Source organism: Enhydra lutris, unplaced genomic scaffold (assembly GCF_002288905.1).
Source record: "Enhydra lutris kenyoni isolate GAN:26980312 unplaced genomic scaffold, ASM228890v2 scaffoldscaffold13, whole genome shotgun sequence".
NCBI lineage: Eukaryota > Metazoa > Chordata > Mammalia > Carnivora > Mustelidae > Enhydra > Enhydra lutris.
The window spans coordinates 37466077-37488122 of record NW_019154097.1 but is presented as its reverse complement, the minus strand read 5'-3'; the positions used below and the strand labels follow the sequence as shown (position 1 = coordinate 37488122).

The 22046-nt window shown below is 59.8% G+C and overlaps 1 protein-coding gene across 1 annotated transcript in view; it reads right to left on the bottom strand.

The window, feature by feature from the left end:
- Positions 1 to 3163: 3163 nt before the first annotated feature.
- The window catches only part of LOC111145584 (calmodulin-regulated spectrin-associated protein 1-like), a 58288-nt gene continuing 39405 nt past the window's right edge, over positions 3164 to 22046 (bottom strand). Inside the window, exons 7-18 of the mRNA XM_022500548.1 lie at positions 19718 to 19857; positions 19532 to 19628; positions 15541 to 15715; positions 15064 to 15155; positions 14487 to 14571; positions 11418 to 13794; positions 10506 to 10642; positions 10010 to 10218; positions 9818 to 9920; positions 8568 to 8683; positions 8041 to 8159; positions 3164 to 5168 (exon numbers count right to left, since the gene is read on the bottom strand). Coding sequence (XP_022356256.1) covers positions 4866 to 5168; positions 8041 to 8159; positions 8568 to 8683; positions 9818 to 9920; positions 10010 to 10218; positions 10506 to 10642; positions 11418 to 13794; positions 14487 to 14571; positions 15064 to 15155; positions 15541 to 15715; positions 19532 to 19628; positions 19718 to 19857 — 3953 coding nt within the window. The 3' untranslated portion in view covers positions 3164 to 4865. The remainder of the gene's footprint in view (positions 5169 to 8040; positions 8160 to 8567; positions 8684 to 9817; positions 9921 to 10009; positions 10219 to 10505; positions 10643 to 11417; positions 13795 to 14486; positions 14572 to 15063; positions 15156 to 15540; positions 15716 to 19531; positions 19629 to 19717; positions 19858 to 22046) is intronic.

Here is a 22046-nt window from a genome sequence, read left to right as displayed (position 1 = left end):
GGGCCCGCGCGCGCCACGCAACACGAGCTCCTGCCCAGGGACCGACCGCCCGTCAAACTCGGGGTGTCTGCAGCTGCACGGGAGTCCGAGTCGAGTACATCACGCCAAACGACGACACGGTGTGCCTTTCACCCCCCCAAGTCTCCGACCGCGCTTCGCCATCACGTCGCCCCGCAGGGCAGCAGCCGGGCAGCTGGACGCCTGCGCGGGCGGAGAACAGGACGACGGTGAGTGGAGCGTCGCAGCAGAGTGTCCCAGGGAGAACCCGGCTAACAGACACGGGGCACCGTCCGTCCGAAAACTGAAAATTCACTGTGCCGCACACCCGTGAGCCGCTTACTTTTCCGTACGTGGGTCCTGCTTCGGTTTAGAAAAAGAGTGAGGACTGTTTCATAACGAAACCAACAAAAAACTTCATCTGGAATAAGAAAGCAAAAGTAAATTCCGCCTCCTGCAAAACCGAAGACCGGAGGGTTTCATCAGCATCACGACCACGTGACTGCCCTGGGGGCAACAGAAGACAGCGAGGGACGGTCTTGTGCCTTCTTTCTAGAACAAGAGCCGAGTCACAAGGTCGTCTCATGCCTGGCCGCGGGAGCTTCGGTCCACGTGGGCCCGCGGGGGCAGGGACGTCACCCCAGAACACCGCCCACGCCGTCGGCACACGTGCGCTGACCCGCCAGTGGTGTGTTCCAGCGACCCCGATGCCGGCCGGCGGGGCTGAGGTCAGAATCCTGACTTCCTGGGGTTGGCGACGGGCTCCCACCCTGCCCGCAGCCCCCAGAGTGCCAGGCGGGCCCCCCGAGCCCAGGGCCAAGTGGCCACTTTCCGTGCAGACAGCCGATCAGCGGAGGCAGCAGCCACAGCCTCGGGCCTCGCAGACGCGCGGGGCCTGCACTTCCACGGGGAACGGGTTTGATGCCGTCACCGCTTCTCTGCAGGGGAAGCAACCCCATGTTTTCATCGCCCAGAAACATGTTTCCCTGAAGCAGACTTCACAGACCATGTGCCCGTGTGGAGGTTCTCGCTGTGGTTCTCACGACGCTTCTGGGCTCTGTCACTTATTCCCAAGACAAGCGACTCCGGGGAGATGTGCCCCTTGCGATTCCGGACGTGTAACTCACTCCTTCTACGGCAGCGAGGACCGCGTCTGGCCGAGAGTGAGGACAGAGTGGGGATCGCCCCTCTCTGCTCACTGTCAAATGAGCACGTGGATTTGCCTGGGACGGGGGGAAGCCGAGAGCAGGACAGGGACACCCAGACGCTTTTTGGGCCCAGTGCCTGCCCAAGATCACAGGCCGCATCCACGGCCCGGGCCTCATGTGCGATGGACGGCAGAGGCCCCAGCGCAAGTCAGCTGGCGACACCGGACCCAGGGTCAGAGCCAGGCGCCCCGAGCTGCCCAGAGAAGAGGCCACCCCAGTGAGTCCTGCTTCTTGGCCAGAGTCAGTGGGGCACAAGCAGCAACGGAGCCGTGTCCCTTCCACGCGTGACGCAGGTCCGTCAGAAACACGTTCGAAGTCAAGGCCAGTCTGCGAACATCGGCATCCGTCGTCAAAGGCGACCCAAGCTCATCTGAACCCAAGTTCCTTCCAAAAGGAAAGTTTCTTTAGGTGAGTACTTGCCCCTTCAGAGCACAACCACAGTCACAGCAGCAGAAGTACAGGCAAGGAGTGACTTCAGAACTCTTCTCCTCGCACCTCCGCCTCTCCAAGAGCAGGCCTGGGGCCTGGAACACCTGCCCAAACACGGCTCTGGAGCGGCGCCCGGAGGACGCGGCGTGGAAGGCCCCACGGGCAGACGGGCCACCTGTGCACGTGCCCACATCCCTATCTATGACACTGGTGCACGCGTGTGTGTGGACACGAGAGCAAGGTCAACGGAGGACTGGCTCGCTCGAGTGTCATCCGTCTTAGGACAGCGACCCTCTGGGCTCCTGGCGCTCCAAGTCCAGACCAGTCACCTGGGTGCCACCTCCTCCATGGGCTGAACTCCACGGCTGGGCAAGCGCAGCCCAACTCCATCCCGTCAGCATTCCAGGAGGCAACGAGATGGCTGCCTTTCCGTCCACGAGATTTGCGACACAACACAAATACCGTGGGGGCGTTGGAAAACGTGCACCGTTTATAAAGCTGTAAGGCCATCCTACAGAACTGAAAAATGTTTGCCACGTCAAGCCAGAAGGGACTAAAATGTCAACCACGAGGCGCGCCTGGGGGGCTCAGTGGGTTGAGCCGCTGCCTTCAGCTCAGGTCATGATCCCAGGGTCCTGGGATCGAGCCCCACATCGGGCTCTCTGCTCAGCAGGGAGCCTGCTTCCCCCTCTCTCTGCCTGCCTCTCTGCCTGCTTGTGGCCTCTATTTAAAATAAATAAATTTTAAAAATAAATAGTAATAAATAAATAAATAAAATCTCGACCACGAAATGCATCCCGTGGGTCTGAAACTTTTCATAGTAAAAAAGCTGGCTCTACCAATCGATACACCAAACGCTTCTATTGGCCATTTCAACACCGGCCTGACGACAGGACATCAGAAACGTCTGCTGGGGGCACCTGGGGGGCTCAGCCAGCGAGGCAGCTGCCTTTGGCTCGGGTTCTGGCCCAGGGTCCTGGGATCGGGCCCCGCGTCGGGCTCCCTGCTCCGTGGGGAGTCTGCTTCTCCCTCTGCTGCTGCTCCCCCTGCTCGTGCTCGCACACAGTCTCTCTCAAATAAAATCTTTAAAAAAAAATTTTTTTTTAAAGTGTCAGCCTCCGAGTTAGGGCCTGTTGACATAACAGATAGTGAGAAGACGGTACGGGACAATGTCCGAGTACTCCACAGGCTGACTAATCCCACCAAGAAAACCCAGGATTTACGTGGAGGTCTGGCAGGAACGTCACTTCCCGGCTCTCTGCCATAAGCACCGAGTCCTCCTTAACAACCATCACGTCCCCTCACTTCACCAGGACTCTGGCGAGTGGGCCGAGAAGCGGCCACCCGTTGGGACTCCACAAAGGCAGGCAGCTAGTCAGAAAGCCTCCCTGCTCCCCACGACAAGAGGATGGGACTTTCCGGGAGAGGAGTGTTTCTGACAAAAAAACCACCAGAAACTCCTCTGAGCAAGGAGCAGAGGCACGGACCGACAGGAGGACGCACAGAATCGCACACAGGTGTGACTAACAGAAAGCAAATTAGTTAATTACTTTATTACGTCTTAGTGATCTCTTAAAATAAATATAACAGTAGAAGATCAAACGTACAAGGAGAGACAAAGCCCGCGAGTGAAACGCACAGGGACAAGAAGTCCACTGCAGACCCCTTCGCACTCCGCTTCCGGAATCCCGCAGCCCCATGACGCGCTCCCAGGACGGAGCCGCTGCTAACACAGGACGTATGAACCTGGGGTCTTTGGAGGGCGGAGGGCGCCGACGGGAGGAGGCGGGAAGAAGGCTCACAGTTCCTTCCCGTGTTCTGTAGCCTGTTCCCTCCTACCTCAGGTACAGAACTCACTTACCTTCCATCCTTCTGCAAGTTAGGGAGCAGGGACAAGGGTCTGACTTTTCCCATCAATCTGAAGGGTTTTCCACAGTTCGAGACAGATTCAAGTAATACTCCCAAGAAAACGTGTGCAAAACTAACACGCACGACTCCAGAACGTCCGGCACTTGGCTCGGATCAAGGCTCAGAGCAGCTGGTCGGTCACACAGCGTCAGCAGGACTGCAGCTGCATGAAGGCCGGGGGGCCGGGCGCACCGGTCTCCCGGGAGCCTGCGGTCGGGAGAGGCGCAGACGACCATCTGCGCCAACACGGACAGAATCCAAAGCCGTTTTGCTTGCTTGGAGTCCAAGATAACGGCAAACAACCACTTACACGGTTCGTAAATATGCAACAGCACAGAACGGCCGGTCTGCACGGAGCCCCGCACAGTCCTCTCAGGGCGCGCTGCCCTTCAGAAGCCAGACTCGGGACGGACCAGTCAGGACACTGGGACGCCACTGCGGGACCCACCAGCGTGCGTGCATCAGCTCTCGAGAGACATGCTCAGAGTGAAAAATATTCTACGTTACCAAAATCTGTCTTTATTAAAGTGAACAAATCATCAGAGTACTATCCAAAACGCCACGAGCGCTGGCCGGCATGGGCTCGGCTTGCGTATCTACAGTCAGGCAGCCGCTGGCTGGGCTGGCGGAACCGCTCGCCACCGTGCGATCGCGTGCCAGCAGCGTCGCCACGTCTGTAAACGTCATCCTAGCAGAAGACAGACTTTGCAGATTTTCAGTGCTTTTAGTGAACTGGTATTTTCAGTAAACGTTTTCTGAGCAGCAAAGAACAAGAATTTTTTTCAGAAATCTTAGAACTGGATATAAACATTGGCAGTAGACACAATAAATATCATACAATTTCTCAAATGAACAAGATTCCCCCAATTCAAATCCCTTTCCTAAACACATTCAAACTCCCGACCCGAGACCGAGCCTTGGCCCGCCATCTCCTGGGATTCCAGCACGAGGGGTGTGAGGTCACGTGCGGGGGGGAGGGCAGGAGGTGAGAAAGCGAAGATCACTTTCCATTCACACCGAAGGAGAACTTCAAGTAAAGGGATCCACAGCCTGGAGACCTCACGACACGCGTACCCTTGTCCGACCCTCCGTGATCAGCAGCGGCCGTGGCCGCCACGAGCCACTCAGGGGGGCGTCTCGTCCTCCTCGCTCCGCCTGGCATCCTGTGCGTGCGCTGGGAGCCAAGGGACGGTTTCCTGTGGTTTCACTGGAAGCCTCTCTGGAAAAGGTCTGTGCCTGCGCACACTTCGTACCCAAACGGATGAAAATAATAAATACCGATCCTGCCCACACACCCTTCGGACCCGCCCGCCAGCGCCGCTGTCATTTACGAGTCTGGGTCTTCTTTGGCACCGCGGGCCGCTTGGGCTGCCACAAGTGGTTGTGAATAGTGAGAGCGTCCACGCTGACGGACATGGTTTTGGCTGGGATCAGGTTAAACTGTTTTCGGTCTGAGCTGTATTTATACAGCTTGTCGATCATTTTCTTGGTGATGCTCTTCGGGCCCGTGCCGGTCAGCTTGTAGATCTCCTCGGTGTCGGGATAGTAGCAGTAAAGCGCTCGGAACTGGCAGCCGGCGTCACGGAACAGGATGATGTAGTGATTGGCGTCGCACTTCTCCAGCTCCTGCATGGAGGGAGGAAAGGAGGAGAGGCGAGGGCTGGAGAGTCACTCCGACACTCAGAGCCGCTCCGGCACTCCTCCCGCTCTCAGCACGGCCCACCCATACCCGGGGCCAAGGTCCTCCCACTCGCACAGCAGCAGAGCGGCACCTGCCCCTGAGACTTGACTTAGGTGGTCCACGTGTGTGAGAAAAATGCTTTTGAAATGGAGTGAAAAATCACACACGCCCTCACGAGCCACCAGAGAAACGCAGATCAAAACCCACACTGGGACAGCGCTTGTGCCCACGGGGAGGGCCACCACCCAACAGAAAGACGATGGCAAGTGCTGGTGCCGGTGTGCAGAGACCGGAGCCTCCCACGCGGCCAGAGGGAGTGGAACCAGCTGGGCGGCTGCTCGGAACGTTAAGCACAGAGTCACCCGCCGTGGCTCAGTGGCTCCTGTCTGAAGCTTCCAAACAGAACCTCCGACGTGAACACTCGTGGCGGCATTCGTCACCACCGTCACAGAAGCAGAAATCCAGGTGCCCTTCGGCGGGAGAGCAGATAAACACACCAGGGCAGGACCGCACAACGGAGTCGGATCTGGTCACAAAAGGGAGCGCGCCCCTGCCACGTGCTCGACAGGGATGGGACACACCCATGACACGGTCAGGGAGCAGACAGCCCCAAAAGGCCGCCTGGTGCAGGACCTTCTTCGTGGGACACAGCTAGGGGAGGCCCCTCGGAGACAGACGGCAGGTTGGTGGGAGCCGGGGCGCAGGGGGAGTGGCTCAAGGGACAGGGTTTCCTCTTACGCCCGAGCTACAGACGACAGCCGTACCGGTCTGCAAACAGACGGAAAACAGCCAAGCCTACCACGGACGTGCCCCCAAAGGAGCCCGAAGCGAGCAACAGTGTGGGTCCTGGTCACTGTATCCACTCATGCTGCTCTGACCTCCAGGTTTTCGTGTTGAAGCCCAAGCTGAACCACCTAACCTAGCGTCTCTCCCCACCAGGGGTCCCCGAGCCCAGTGCCCTCCCACAGCTGCGGCTGGGCTCTGCCCTCACCCACTCAGCCCAGCGTGCCACGGGCTGCTCCCGAGGCTGGGGACGGGCATTCCTAACAGACGCCCACAGAAGCAGAGCGGGACCCGGCCACCCTCCAGGAAGCCAGGCATTTAAAAGATATGTAAAAACGTAAAGCAGAGCCACTCTTCTAGCTGTTCCTGCTTTAGAAAACACACTTGTCTGTCACAAATACATACTAGCTTCGTAAGAATGTAACAGGCTTGTCATTTACTCAAATAAACTCACACACAAATACGTATTTTCAAAGATCAAGTGGGAAAACCCAGATCCGTAAGTATAAACAAAACTGACTTCAATGAACTAATACGTGCGTTTAAACAAGGAGCGAGATGCAAAGCAGCAGCGGCCCCAGACACGGGGCCCCCCACGCCCCCACGCGCCGCACGCTGTGGCCCGTCCCAGTCACCGCCCTCCTTCCGCATCCCCGCTCCCGCCCTCGCGCCCCTCGCGCCGGCCCCGGCCTGCAGCCTACAGGACGCTGAGGGCCAGCTGCGTCTGTGCCCTCCCGCCCACAGCGGCACGCACCACTTCGCCGAGAGCCGGGTGGGGGTCCCGCCGCCGACACCCACCCCGTGGGAGCTGCCCCATCCATGCCTGCCGACCTCCCCCGAGCTCCTCCAGCCCCTCTGCCCCCTGGTGCCCACGCGGGCTGTGCTCCCAGCTGCCAGCGGTCCCAACCCAGCTCCCGTCCTGCTGTCCTCTCCACTTGCAGGCAACTCATCGCTTCCTCTTGTACGGCACAGGCCGAGCGCGGCCACCACCTGCTGCTGTCAACAGTACTGTGGGCACGGAGCCACGCCCACTCGGTCACACAGGGTCTGCGGCCGTTTCCACGCCACAGCACCAGAGCAGACACCGTGTCCTCTCCAGCCTCTCCCAGAAGCAGCCCGCGAGCTCCTCTATCAGGGCCTGCCTCATACCCCAGAACGTCAACCTCACAGCCCGGACCTTTGGGTTTACCCCCCGACTGATCCCCAGGATCAAGATCTGCGTGAGGACACCGAAGGAGAGGCGTCCCCACCCTGCGTGGGGCACAGGGCGTCGTTCGCCCCGACACCGAGAGCCAGTCAGGCTAAGGGCATGCGAGCCTGACCTCGACCCTCTACTTCCAACTGCCGATCAGCTTCTCCCTGAGACCGCCATCAGCTTCCCTTAAAATGGCCAAGGCCAACACCATCCCACGGCAGCTGTGATCACGGCAGCCAACACGAAGGTGGCGTCCGGCACCTCAGAGCCACACAGCAAGCATTTCACGCCGAGCTTCCATCTCTCCAGGGAGCCGAGCGCTCCCCTTCATCCCTCAGGATAGCCTGCCGGTTCCTCCTGTCTCTAGCCAACGCGGCCTCGGCCACAGGCACCAGAGAGCAGAAACCCCGGTCCCCTCTGGCCCCTGCAGTCACCCTGACCTCTGCTAACCAGCCGAGGCTACTAGCTCCTGCCGCTCACTCCGCACAGGAGGGCCCCGCCCTAGACTCCAGCTCTGTCCCCAGGGCAACAGCCTTGAGTCTGGCCCGTCTGCAGCTCACTCTTCCTCAAGCCATCCCCACCCCCAGCAGCAGAGCGCCGTGCAAACGGCTCCCGTGCGCCCGTGCTCCCCCACCCCGCACCGCCAGCGGGGCCCGGGCGACTGGGCGGCAAAGCCACCGTGGGAAAGCACCCGCACATCGAGTAACCGGGTTCTGTTTTAGGAAAAGCTCTTCTTTCGCTAACATCCTTCCCTCTACGTAACGACTCCGTGGTTAGTGACACTACGTGCCAACGGTGCCTCCCTTAAAAAGAACACGCGGCTGACGCTGGATACTTGCCTCTAATATTGAATTCTTGTGAGGTTCATTCACTTTTCCAGCCAGACAACAGTGAGATATAGCGTTGTGAATGATCGGTTTGTTTGACTTGCTACTGGGCTCCTTAAAGAGCTTGGGACCTGTGAAAACAGGCGAGAGGCACCAGGTTACACTCTAAGGCATGCACACATGCACAAGAAAACCCCGAGTTCCCCAAGCAGCAACGAGGCTGGGTCAGCAAGGTCTATCTTTTTGAAAACGGAAAGCAACACCCACTTCAAGTCTGCTGGAAAGCATTCGTTCCGAGTTACGATCTTTAAATAAACTAAGAATCCAGGTGGTGTTTAGTCCCTTTCTGGTTTCACTTGCTTTCATATGTAAAAGAACCAAGAGTTTGAAGGTCTAAGTCTCCCTAGTGCCAAAACAACACGATTTGGCATGAGACCACAGGGACAGAAAGGCACGTCGCGGGCCACAGCCAGGCAGGGCCTGCCTCCCCCCAGCCCCCCCCCCCCGCGGCAGGGACGCGCCCATGACCTCCGCATTACCTGTGTACTCGGCCACGGACGCGAGAGAGGACGCTGCAGACGCCGTCTCCCAGTCTCTGTCTGTGCTCCGGCTGGCATTGCGGCTCAGTGTGGGCAAGGCTTCCAGGGACTCGACTCTGAAACAGAGGGGTGGCAGGGGCAGGGAGGGACGGTCACAGGCATGCCCTCTCGCCCAGCCCACACCATCCGGGCAGGAAGGAACGTCCACCGTGGAGGAGTCGGGCTACCCCACCCGCTCCGCCCCCCAAGCATGACTACAAACTCAGGGCAGAACACAGTGACAAGAGTAGACACCCTGGAGGGACGCTGCCCTCCGTCAGACGCCTGCCTGAGGCGGGACCCCGACGGAGCAGGAAAGCAGCACGGAGACTCTGCTGGCTCAGGAAGCTTCCAGACTCACTTTGGGAAATCTGCGCTGCTGACACACGAGAGACAGACCCCGGGAAGGAACAGAGTGGACGGAGTCCAGAAGCCCAGGTCTCGACCCCTCCCCGACACCAGGCAGACCTAAGTGCATCCCTTGGGGCAGTCCCCACAGAGCCCAGCAGAAGCCAACGGTGGCAAAGCAGCACATGGCTGCCCCAAAGGGGCCGGCCAGCCCAGGTGACGCAGCGGCAGAACCAAACCCCAGCCAGGATCCAGGGTCCCTGACGTGGGCCGTGTGCAGGGCCCTGGTGACAGGAAGCCACCAACCACATGACGAAGAGGACCATGTGGCCACAGCCCCAAGAAGGCACACACAGTAAAGGATGGAAAACATGTGGGGCCAACGACACATGTGCAAAAGGCACAAGGCCATCGGTCGTGGTCCCCCGTGCGTCCCCCATTACTGCAGAGTCCCAAGGGAAGCTGTCCCACGCCACAGAAACCCGGCCTCACGCAGGCCAAGCACCAGCGGCCACCAGACCCGCAGGCTGAACCCAGTGAGGGGCGGTCACCACAGGAACCACGTCCAGGGGACGGAGGGCAGAGGGCAGAGGGCCAGTCCTGATCAGGGTCCTAAGCCCTCAATGCCACCACGGGACGGCTGGTGACAGCAGAGCGCGCACTGGAGGCCCCAGCGAGGCACTGCTGGGAACCGTGGTACTCAGGGACGCGTCCGGGCTCACAGGGAAGAGGCAGCCCTGCATGGAGGCTCCAGCGCCACGGCTCTGACGCAGCCTGCAGGGCGGGGCGGAGAGGAGTCCCCGGGAAATCACCCCAGAGTCACAGCCAGCAACCCCCCACGTCCACCCCACAGGCCCCCTTACCGCTGGGAAGGTGTGCCCCCCGAGTGCACGCTCTCGGGCTCGGTGGTCGCCGCGGAGGCCAGGGACAGGCTGGAGCCCGACTGGGCCCGGCTCAGGTGGTCGGCTGGTGGGAGAGGAGAGCTGCCGCCAGGCCCGCCGCGGCACCCCCCGCCGCCACCACACGCGGCCGCCCCGCGCGCCCCTCCTGCTTACGGGTGGAGGAGCACTTGGTCCCCGCGTCGCTGCCCGACTCCTCGCGGTGGACAGACTTGGGCCGCGGCTTCTTGGGCTTGGCTTTGGGCTTGCCCAGCCCCTGCTCCTCTAAAATCTGCTGCTGCTTGCGACGCAGGTACTCCTGCTTGATGAGCTCCCGCCGCGCCTTCTCCTCCTCCTTCCGGGCCCGGTCTTCCTCCGCTTTCCGCCTGCGTGGGACCCACGTCTGCTCACACTTGCTCCCGGGGCTCGCGGGGCCGGCGGCCGCCGCGCTCCACACCCATGCACGCCCGACGCCCCCACCCTGCGGCACCCCCGGACGAGCACCCACATCCCAGACGGTCGTGCACGTCGAGGGGGACCAGCCCTAAGGGTGTAAAGCAGAGCCCAGCTTGGCCCCATTGGGGCGGGATGGGGGCGGGATGGGGACAGGGCGGGAAGAGGGAGCCAGCCAGGCGAGGGAGGCCCGAGCAGGGGTGTGGTGGGGCGGGCTCACCGGGCTTCGTCCCTCCGGAGCTCCACCTCCGCCTCCAGCTGCTGCTTCCGCGCACGCGCCTCCTCAGCCTTGCGCTGCTGCTTCAGGAGGAAGGCCGCCCGCTTCTTGGCCAGCTCGTCCTCCGCCTTCTGCTCGTCCTGCAAGCGGGCCGCTCGCGTCACCCGCGGGACACAGCCCCGCAGTGGACGTGCGCCGACAGCAGGTCCCGGCACGGCCGCACGTGTCCCGGACTCCCTCACCGAGGATCGGGCCATCCTCACAGACGCGAGGACACTCGGGAACAACTAGGCCACCCTGAAAACAGCCCCAGCCGTCACCTTCCCACTGGGTCCCGTCTGCCTTGCTTTCCACACAGGAGCTGACCCCTGGACTGACCGCCATTCGCGGACACGTTCGAAGCATCAGGCACCACACACAGCCTGGCTGCTGGTCAGAGGAGACCCACCCTGGGCCCGTGGGAGAAGTGGTAGAAAACAGCGGGGAAGCTCCCACAACCAGCCTCCCTTTCTACCTCAGAAAACACTATAAGAAAGACACAGAGCCCGACGGGAAGCTTCCTCAGAGATCCCACTGCTCTCCCAGGCCCGGCAAACCTTGCCCTGGAGGCCGGACCCAGCCCCCACAGGCCCACGAGCTAACACCACCGGCGTTTACCGAACGGTCCGGAAACCATCAAAAGAACAGAACACTTCTGAGCCGTGAAAGCGGCATGGGATTCCCGTTTCGGGCCCGGCACTGAAGCCTCATGGGCACATGGCCACGCTCACTGCAACAGGCCGCACCCGTGGGTGTTTCCAGCGGAGCCAGGTCCTGGCGACAGAGCGCATGGGGCCCAGCACGGAGTGTGAGCCTCTGACACACCCGTAAAACCAAGGGCAGGAGAGGAAGCCCGACACCCATCCGACAGTTTACCTTGAAGAAGAAGCCGACCCCCGGCTTCTGGTCCCCTTCGCTGGCGAGGTCCTCCGAGCTCTGGGGGCCCTCCGTCGCCCCGTCCTCGTCAGGGGCCTTCAGGTCCGAGAGGTCCACCTCGATGAGACTGGCCTTGCTCCTCGGGGGCTCGTCCACAGGGACGTTCTCCTTCCCGGACACAGCCGGGGAGCCGAGCGCCGCCTCCTCCACGCTGCCATCCAGAACATCTTTGAGGCCCACCTGTTCCGAGAGGATGTTTGTGTCTTTGGAAGGGGGCAAGACAAAAGTCCGCTGGTTGTTTTCATCGTGGAGCCTGTAGCTGTCGAAGAGGCATTTGTCATGAGGCTCATTTCCAGGCTCCGCAACACTGTCCCAGCCCGGGTCGGAGGGGGTCCGAGGGGGGAAGGGCCGCAGGTGAGGGAGGGTCTCTCTACTGGGCGTGGGGGTCTTGCTGCGGGAGGAAGCCTGCTGTCGGTCCTTGGGCACTTTGAGCTCAGCCGGCCTGCCCGAGCGGGAGTTCCGACCCTGCCCAAGGCGGGGAGGCTTGCGGTGACCCGTCGTCCCGGGCGGAGAGAGAGGCTCCACGAAGTGGATGGCCGCCCTGACTTTCTGGTCCTGGGCGCTCTGCTTCGGGCCCGGGCCCGTGGGGGGCTTCATGAGCAGCTGCTCCTGCTGCTGCGAGATCCTCAGGATGGCCTGCTGCAGCGTGCTGATGGTCTCGTTCAGCTTCTCGATGGACAGGTCACACTCACTCGCGTCCAGCGCCTCGCCGGCGTCCTCCAGCAGGGCGGCGGACAGCGCCTTGCTCTTCTCCAGCTCGGGCAGCGCAGCGGGGACCTTCGCTCTGGGCGGCTGCAGGAGAAGCAGGCCCTCCGCGTCCACGTCTGGAGACGCCAGGATGCCTTCCCGGCCCTCGTCCTTCAGGAGGAACTCCTCCGATTTGCAGACCCCGCCGTCGAAGTCCTCGCCGTTGTGCTGGGCGTACTCTCCCGCCAGGGCGTCCGGCTTGCGCGGCGGGGGCGCGCCGTCGGCCTTCCCCTTCTTGACCACGTGCAGGAAGGCGGCCTTGCCCAGCTTGAGCCGCTGCCGGGCCGACAGGGCCTCCATCTTTTTCTTCTGCGCCTCGATGGCCCGGCGCTTCTCCTCCAACTGCATGTGCAGCTGTGCCAGCTCGGAAGCCAGGAGGCTGGCGTGCTCCCGGCTCTGCCGGCTCGGGCTCTGCTCCCGCCTCTGCTTCCACGTGGTCAGAGGGGCCGGGCAGCTCTCAGACGCGTCCGGCGTGGTCTTCTGGGAGCTGCTGGTGCTCGACTTGGTCTCGCAGCTGTTCAGCCTCTGCAGCTTGCGCTCCGCGAAGCTGGTCATCTTCACGCTGCCGCTGGCCACGGAGACGCTGCTGACCTGAGACACCGTGCTCAGGCATGGGCTCGAGCGGCCGCTGGCGTCGTCCTTGTCCTCGTGCTCCTTCCCCTTCATGTCCTCCTGCAGCTTGGCTGACTCCTCCTCACCGACACACCTGGCCGTCACCACGGGGGGATCCTCGCCCACGAAATCCTGCTCGGCTTCCTCCAGGTCCGCCACGTCCGAGTCTGAGTCCTGCCTCAGGACGGCCCACGGCTCGGGCTCGTGGGCACCGGGGCTCTGGGCACAGCCGACGCAGAACCTGCCCTCGGGGTCCTCATCGGCTCTGGCAACGTGAAGGAAGAAGCCATCGGCAGTGTGCCCCTGAGGTAACAGGTTGAAGCCACCGCTGCCCAGGAGCCCACCGCGGGCGTCCCCGGCCACCAGTGGCCCCGGCTCCGTGGGCGCGGGCTCCATGCCCACAGGGAGTTCCGCACAGGAGATCGGGGTGAAAGTCCTACTCAGGTCACGAGCACCGTGACTGCTGGGCGCCCTCTTGCGCACCAGGGGCTGGTGGCCCTCGCTGGGCCTCTTGGATGTAAAGCTCCGTGGCCGCCCCTCCCCACACTCTTCCTCCTTGGCAATCGCCTGCTTCTCTTTGGTGGGCCGAAGCACGGCCGGCATCAGCGGCTCCAGGAAGAAACTGTCAGGCTTACTTTCGAGGGCATCCACCAGCCTCTGGGGAGACCTGGCGCTTGGGGGCAGGCCCCGGTCACCACAGTGGGGCGCCACATCCGTTCTAATGATGGCCACCAGCTCTTCCTCCTCATCCTCAATATCCACATTGTTCAGAAGGCTCTTCCCATCGGTCTTCAGCGCCGTGGGCTGTGGCTGGTTCTGCGGAGTCAGGTTAATGACATTGGAGGCCAGACTGTCCTTACTGATGGAGCGGGCCAGGCTGATGCTGTCACTGGAGCCGGGGTCCATGTCACAGCTGGTGGCGTGATGGAGCGCGAAGGGTGCCGGCTGTGACACAGGCCTGCAGCGTGGGGAAAGAAGCCGTTGAACACACCACTGTCTATACAAGCAGTGACTCAGACACTGAGCGACACGATACTAGTGACAGAAAAAGACGACAAACCAGAGGTCTAGAGGATTTAAGCAAACCCTCTCCCAGGGCAGGGGACAACAGAGACCAGCTTCAGTTCAGCAAGTCTCAAATGTTTCAGTCCAGAACCCCTTTACACCCTTAAAAATCACTGAGGACACCAAAGAGTTTTTAGTATATATTTATCAATATGAAAATTTATCACACGAGAAATTAAAACTGAGGGGCGCCTGGGGAGCCTCTGCCTTCAGGTCAGGTCATGATCTCAGGGTCCTGGGATCGAGCCCCACATCAGGCTCTCTGCTCCGTGGGGAGCCTGCTTCCCCCTCTCTCTCTCTGCCTGCCTCTCTGCCTGCTTGTGATCTCTGTCAAATAAATAAATAGAATCTTAAAAAAAAAAGTTTATAATATGAAACACTTTTGTAATTGTCCCTGTTGTCCACCCAGACTCCCATGTCTGACTCCAATTCAATCGACCTCCAGAGTGAGGAAAGCGCAGAAGGGCGCAGCGCCGTCATGGAACAGTTCTGCCCCGTGGACCGGGGATGGAGCCCATCTGGAGAGCCACTGTGCTCGCCTAGCGAGCACGTCACACACAAGCGTCTCTGACAGGCGGAGCTCACCTGTTCTTTTTTTCCGACCACGCGAGTGCTGCACCGCGCGGCTGAGCGTCGACTCGGGTTAGAGAACTGGACCGGTGTCTCTGATCTGCGTGTGGGGAGAGCGGGATGCTCGGGGTTAAGCAAATCACTTCATAGCATCTGAAATTCTTTCAACATAATGACCATTTCTTAAGCAAATGCGCCATAACGCAGGACACAACCGCCCAAGGAAAGCAGAGCATCGCAATGCAAATTTCGGGAATTCCAGTGAGTGATTCCTACTCAGTAATTAGTCCACATCACGACATGAAATAACCAGACCTCAATAAACATCAACACACAGACGTTCCTGCTTAGCTAACACACGGCAATTTTCTGTATACTTCATATAATTTATTAGATTTTAAAGATATTTTCCCTATAAAGACTATAAATCCTAAGGAATGTCAATACAAATTAAAATTTATTCTACCGTAATCTTCCTAACTAAAATCACCACATCACAGTAGGAACATTCAACTTGGGAACGATCTTTTTAATAAGTTACAGGAGAAAGGACAGAGGGCGAAGGCGGGCGAAGGGGAAACGGCGCTCTTACCGGGAGGGCCCTCCCCCTGCACGGCCTTCTGCTGTCTCTGTCTCAGAGGCAGTAAAGGATGGGACGGGCTGAAGGCAGAAGCCCCCTTCCCCCTAAACAGGAAAGAACAGGAAAGAGAGTCACTGGCTTGTCAGTCCACACGGTCAACGGCAAATTCAGTAAACTCAAGAGAACGGCACAGGCTCACGGCAGTCTAGGAGAGAATCGCAGATTCTTTGGGAAAAATTAATTATTACAAAAACAAGCCCAAAAAGTACCCAAAATTTCCAACCTGGGGTAAATATCCCAAAACTGCAACTCAGGCTCACAGGGACTTGCGGCCCCTCTGCATGCCCGGAGGGTCCTGGGGCAGGGGGCTAGGCCGGCGGAGGCCCTCCCACGGCCAACCCCCCAGCACCTTCTCCATCACCCCTTCGGAAAGACGCTGCAACTCAAGCTGCCACGCAACTAGAACAGGCGTACGGGCCGGGGACTCACAGATGCTCGGGCTCGTCGTGCGCGCGGTGCCTGTGGCCACCCTCAGCTGGCGGCTGGGTGGGCAGCGGCGCGTCGGCGGGGCTCACCGCCGCGGGGCCGCCCAGGAAGCTGCGCTTGGTGGCGTTGGAGATGGGAACGGGAGGCCGACTGCTCTTGTGGTGGGACACTGCTTTAGCTGCAGAAATCACAATTTACAGAAATGTTCACGTTATTTAGTTACTTAAAACATCAGCAAGGGGGCGCCTGGGTGGCTCAGTGGGTTAAAGCCTCTGCCCTCGGCTCGGGTCATGATCCCGGGGTCCTGGGATGGAGCCCCGCATCGGGCTCTCTGCTCAGCAGGGAGCCTGATTCCCCTCCTCTCTCTCTGCCTGCCTCTCTGCCTGCTTGTGATCTCTGTCCAATAAATAAATAAATAAAATCTTTAAAAAATAATAAATGAAACATCGGCAAAAAGCACCTAAAAAAAGACTCACAGCTTTTATAAGAACTAAAAATTAATGAAACTTTTACCTTAAAACAAATTTGTCCAAATCACTGGTTTCAAATTAATGAGTGTACTTCGTAGTAATGAATACTGCAAATGTTACACCAAGATGGCTACGAAAATGAAAAGCTACACCACAGATTAGGGCAAGAAGAACCAAAACTGGCGGGCGTGTCTCCAAACACCACCAACCTGCCACCATCACCAGAGGCGCCCTGCCACCGGCTGCCACGGTGGCCCCAGACTCAAGACAGCCCCGGGCAGCCCTTCCTGGGAGAAGAAACCAAACACAGGTGCTCAGGGTGCAGAGGGCAGCGCCCCCCAAACCCCCATGCCCAGGAGGTCACTCCCACACGTCCCATGCTGGGTCTGAGCCAGGGTCTGCGCCTGGAACCATCCGCCCAGATGAGTGTCGTCGCCAGGAGCGAGAACCCACAACACCAAGGCAAGACCACCCGCACTGACCCTAGAGTCAGGCCCCACAGGGACAGACATCATTTACTCAGGGGCCCACGCGCTGGGGCAAAGGGACACTTGAAGTGTTACTGACGGCTGGACACAGGCGTGAGGCGATCCTGACACCCGGAGGCCTGAACCACTGCTGCGGCCCCTTCGGAGTGGGGAGGTGGAGGCCAGTGAAGTCCAGCGGCCAGAGGGCTGGCTGCGTCCGCCCCGCGTGTGGGAAGGCGGAGGGGAGCCGGAGAAGCTGCGCACCCCACGCCCCCAGCCCTAAGAGGACAGCAGAACCCCGAGTAACCCCATCGGGGACGGAGAAGATCAGCACCCGTGAAGGGCCTACAGACTCTGGTTTGCACCCCCGGCAACTGGATGGGTCCCAGCCCAAGTCAGGGAGGGGCCACGGGGAGCAAACCCTGCACCCCAGGGCCCGCACTGAAGTGGCCCTGCGAGTGCCAGCAGGGAAACAGAACCTCAGAGCTAGAACCAGGGGTGCAGGGGTCAGACAACCCAGGTCATCCCATCCGAAGTAAAACACAAAAAACTCCATCTCACAGCCTGTGCCGTGAAGGGAGGGTCCTGGAGGTCACACAGCACCCCGGAACACGGCTCCCGCCGGGGGGCACAGAGCAGGCAAGGGCCTCTCCACAGGAGGGCTCCACACAGCCCTGCAGGCGTCAGTGGCAGGAAAAGAGCCACAGGGTGCCAAGTCCCAGGACGAGAAACACGGACGACGACCGCGGATGCTGGCTGGACAGGGCCGCGCCGCCCGCCACAAGGAGCCACACCCCTCCACACACCAAGCCCTGGGGTGCCTGGGGGGCTCTGTTGGCGAAGCGTCCGACCCTCAGCGTCGCCCAGGTCATGATCTCGGGGCCCTGGGATCGAGCCCCGTGTCAGGCTCTGTGCTCGGAGGAGAGTCTGCCTGGGCTTCTCTCTCCCTCTGCCCCTCCCCCAACAAGCGTGCACACACTCGCTCGCCCTCTCTCTTCCCCAAATAAGGACATCTTTAGACAAACAAACAAAGCAACCTGGCACACACTGGGCATGGCAGAGACCAAATGCCTCAGCCACAGGACACCCAGGACAACGTGTCCTGGGCAGAACGCCGTCCCGCGCTCCCAGTGAGGAGGGCAAACCGGCCTCCAACCACGCCCGGAAGCTGTCGGTGCCTCTGGCTGTGGGCGACGTCCGCCGCAGCCCCGGCGGTCCCCCAGCTCCTGCCCGTAGCCACGGCACGGCCAGCTGGCAGAAGAAAAGCCCGAGCCTGGCCAACAGCGCGTCAATTCAGAATGTGGACTAGGCTGCTGGCCGCTGCCAACCGGGCTGCCCGCAGAACCCACTGCGTGGGCACAACAGGTTCACGCGTGGACACAACGGGTTCACGCGTGGACAAGCCAGAGGCAGGGACGGGCCTGCACCTGGGAGACGAAAGGCAGCACACAGCCCCGCGGAGGAGACCAGTGACCGCTTGGTGGCATGTCAACTCCACCAGACCTACCATGGGAGGACCAGTGACAGCCGTGAGCAGACACACGCAGTCAGCCTGGAGGCTGCCATTCCTGTCTGCATGGTGCGGCCACACGGTGGCCACACGCTCCCAGCATGCCGGGCTGCGTGGCACCCATACGGCCAGCACCAGACCAGGACACGCCCTACAGAAGAGAGGGGTCGGGTGGGCCCCATGAGCCAGGCCACAGCCCACAGGGAGCCTCACACATGCCCCCTTGCCCTGCACAGCTGCCTCCACGCCTCCCTCCCACTTTTTCTGAAAAACCACCACCCCCTTCAGAGGCCAGCTCTTCCGGCCAGAGCACAGGTCACAACACCGAATGGTCACCACGAGGCATCTCGTTCCCATCAGCACCCCTGGTGCCGACCGGGCTCCACACACACTGCTGGGGGCTGGGGCTCCCAGGAGAGCACAGCAAGGACCAAGGTGCAAAGAAGGGTCACGGTCAGGGCGCGACCTCACAGGACACCATGCGAAGGAGGGCAAGTGAGGCAGCAGCAAGGATGGGGCCTGGCTGGCAGAGGCGGAAAAGGCTCCCGGCCTCTCAGGCAAGAGGTGACGCAAAGGCCCTTGAGCTGGGGCGACCTGTCACCCCAAAAACAAAAGGGGAGGGAACCGCACCTGCATTCCCATCCCAAGCCCTGGCCCTGCTCGACTGTCCTACTGCCAGTCTTGTGGGGTGTCCGTCCAGCGGTGCTGTTTTCAGTGCTAAGCTGGCTAAGCCCTTCCCCGCAAGGTTACTGGGCGTCTGCAGTACGACTTTCTTAAACTCCCTATTTGAGTCTCTTGCTCATTTTTCTGTTCTTTTTTCTTACTGATATGCATGAGCTTTTATATACTTCGAGTACCAGGGACACGCTCTGGGCACCGGTCACGCCAGGTGCCGGGGACACACACTGGGCACCAGGATGTCAGACACCAGGAACACACTGCAGTAGCAGGTAACTGTTGTACATATTATAAACACCTTCTCCCCACTGTGACTTTTTTTTAACTCTTTACTTTCTTTCAATGAAAAAAATCTTAATTTTAATACAGCAGATTTCTAATTGTTTCCTGTGTGGCTTTTTAGATCCTTAACAAGGAATCATGTGGACACGGAGATGCTCTCCCACACTGCGCTCTCCCGCCTCCCTGGATTCCCAGGGTCCCGGCTGATTCCCAGGGCTGGCAGATTTATCCTAGCCCATAGTCAACAGATGTTTCTCATTCCTCATGGATGAGAGCGGAGCTGTACACCCTGCTCCAGGGAGGCTAACCGAAAGCCCCCAGAAGCGCTTCTCCAAATACACTGGGATTCTGATGCCGCAGACAAGCACGGGCCCAGAGCAGAAAAGTTCGTGCAGTGACCACCGCAGGCCACAGTGCAGCAGCACACGACAGTGAAGACGGCCGCCCAGGGCTCTGTGTTCCCAGGAGAAAGCAGTTAAACACCACCTTGTGCGGAAAGGCAGAGCCCCGTGACGGGCGCCTTCCCATCACTGCACCCGGCATCTCGGACAAGACCACCATCTGCTCCCAGAAGGCTCGCCACTCACCGTCCTTCAGTTCCTGAACATCCCTGGGCTGGACGAAATCCGGTTTGACGTTCTCAAACCACCAGAAGAGCTCGGCGATGAAAACCATAACGTTCGGCTAAAAGAAAAGAAACAAAACCAGGCGCGCAGTAAGCAGCTTATTCACAAACGGGTTCAGAAACTGCGTCTTTGCTAACTCACAGTCACCTTCAGCACGAGGGGAGCATAGAGCATGTCCTCCAGCGTGAGATAGAAGCATCTGTTGAGGTACTCGTTGGCGAACTCTCTCAGAAGCCGGATGTTGTACAGGCTGTCGGCCATGGACGTGACCTCCTTCAGGCATATGTCTGCCGGACAAGACAGGAGCGGCTGACCCTGGGATACTCTGCTCCCAAAGCGCGCGCACGCGCGCGTGTCTAAGTCTGCCCTGAACACATGCTAAACGGAGGGAGTGCGGCTGTGAAAGGACAGCATCGCGGATTAAACATCACAGGAAATGTAACGAGTGAGACCGAGTACAGTAAGCAAACACTCAAGAAAGAGATCCGAGAATCCCAGGACCTAAACTTAACTGCCAACACCTAAAGTGCACAACAGAAACTGTCTGGGATTTAAGACGGGCTCCGAAACGGACAGCGGCAGCACCCTGCGGTTTCTCCAAGGGCCTTGCCGCACAACGCTGGCGAATGTTCCACTGTGTCTCCTTCGCCAACCGCAAACCTTCTGCGAGACGTGATCTCCACTAGGGGGTGGGGACGGGGGTACCGAACAGGAAATGTCAGGCTTTCCAAGGAGTAACACCGAATACTTCTAATCACACACGCAGAGAATCAGGAGACCACACGTAGCAGCAGTCTCCCTCCAGCAGAGCGGCTGGGGACTGGTGGCCTCTGGCGTCTGGGGCGGGACAATTTCCCAGGTACACCACTTTGCAGGATGCCAGACCCTTCCAGGGGTCAACTCACACATGCCCCCCCCACCCAGGAGTCTGAGTGCTGGGGCGAGGGCCGGGCTGGGTGGGCGGAAGACAGCTGCTCTCCAGCGAGCGTGGAAGGAGCAGAGCCGAGCACTGCGGGAGCTCTGCCTGCAAGCTCACATACACAAGAATGCCAGAAGTAGAAGTTATTTGAAAATAACTCTTTTCAAGAAGCCACCGCCAAGAGTTTGGAAGCAGGACAACTGAGGTCTGCGGTGTGCCGCCCTTGCCGAGGAACCCAGCCCGCCGCCACGTCTTCAGAGAAACCCAGTAACCGTGCACGCGGGCAGACCTCAGAAGCGCGTCCCTATCTTAAGTGCGGATTACAAAACTGACCAATGCAGGGACCGGATCCCGGAGCACCCGCAACACAGACGGGAGAAGCGATCACAGCACACCTTATCTGATTCTGGTCTTCTCTTCCGGTGCTCGGATCCCACAGACAGTCTTGAAGCCCACCCCCACCGCGCGCCCAAGGCCACGGCTCTCTCCGGCTGCGGAACCCGTGCCCACGCAGGTGTCCATGAGCACTGCACGACGAACCGGCTCTCTCCAGTGGACGCTCTGGGTAACACAGGCCACCTACCATTTTGCAGCCCGTCTTTCCCCAAGCTCAGGTTCACGTTTCCAAGTCCGTCTTCTGGGCGGGAGATTTCAGTCCTGCGTGTGGACAGCCGGCCGGCGTCCTCCAACTCCCACTGCTACGCCGTGAGAACCAAGCCTGCGCGCAGCTCCCGCGGCTCTCCAAGAGGCGGTGGGGAGAACAGGAGCCACGCTCCGCACACCGGGCCGCCTGCTCTCGGCCCCCCGTCACCAGCTGGGTGTTAGCCAGCCTCGGAGCTCCCGCCACCTGGATCGGCGTGAGGTCCCCCTTCTGAAATAGCACCTCCCTGACCACTGGGGGCATTCCTGACGTCCTCTCTGCCGAAGCCTGTCCCTTCTCTGCAGGCTGCTCCTCGCCTTCTCACTCATTTGTAGACTCTCTGCTCACTGCGGTTATGGCAGGACCGTGCGACGACCCTTTGTCTGCTGGTCCCGTCATTTTCTCACAGATTATCGTCTGTCACTTCATTCCGTTGACAGTGTTCCTCAGTCGGCGCCCTGACCTTCAATATGGTTAAATATAATAATTCTTTCTATCGCTTGTGGTTGTTTTGTAATTTCAGTAATCCATCCCAACGCTGATGTCCGAAAAATATTTTCCTGTTTTTTCTTCCCAAAATCCTCTAAGTTTTGCGTTTCAGGTGTAGGTGTTTCATCTCAGACAGGGACTCCCACCTCAGGCAGACTGAGACCTCACGGCCTCCCCCAGGTGGCCACCCGTCCACAGCACCAGGCACCTCCCCGGCACCAAGCCCCCAGAACACGGCCGGTCCAGCTCCTCAGGGCCACTGGACTCTCCCGGGCCCAAACCACTGGTTTGGCCAACGTGAAATTCAACAAAACCTGGTCTTCGTAGAGCCAAGTACCCACACGCTTATTCTTCAGAATGACGTGTCCAACACCTGCGATAACCCACGACAGAGTAATGAACACGTGGGTTACAAGCGCTGGACCAGC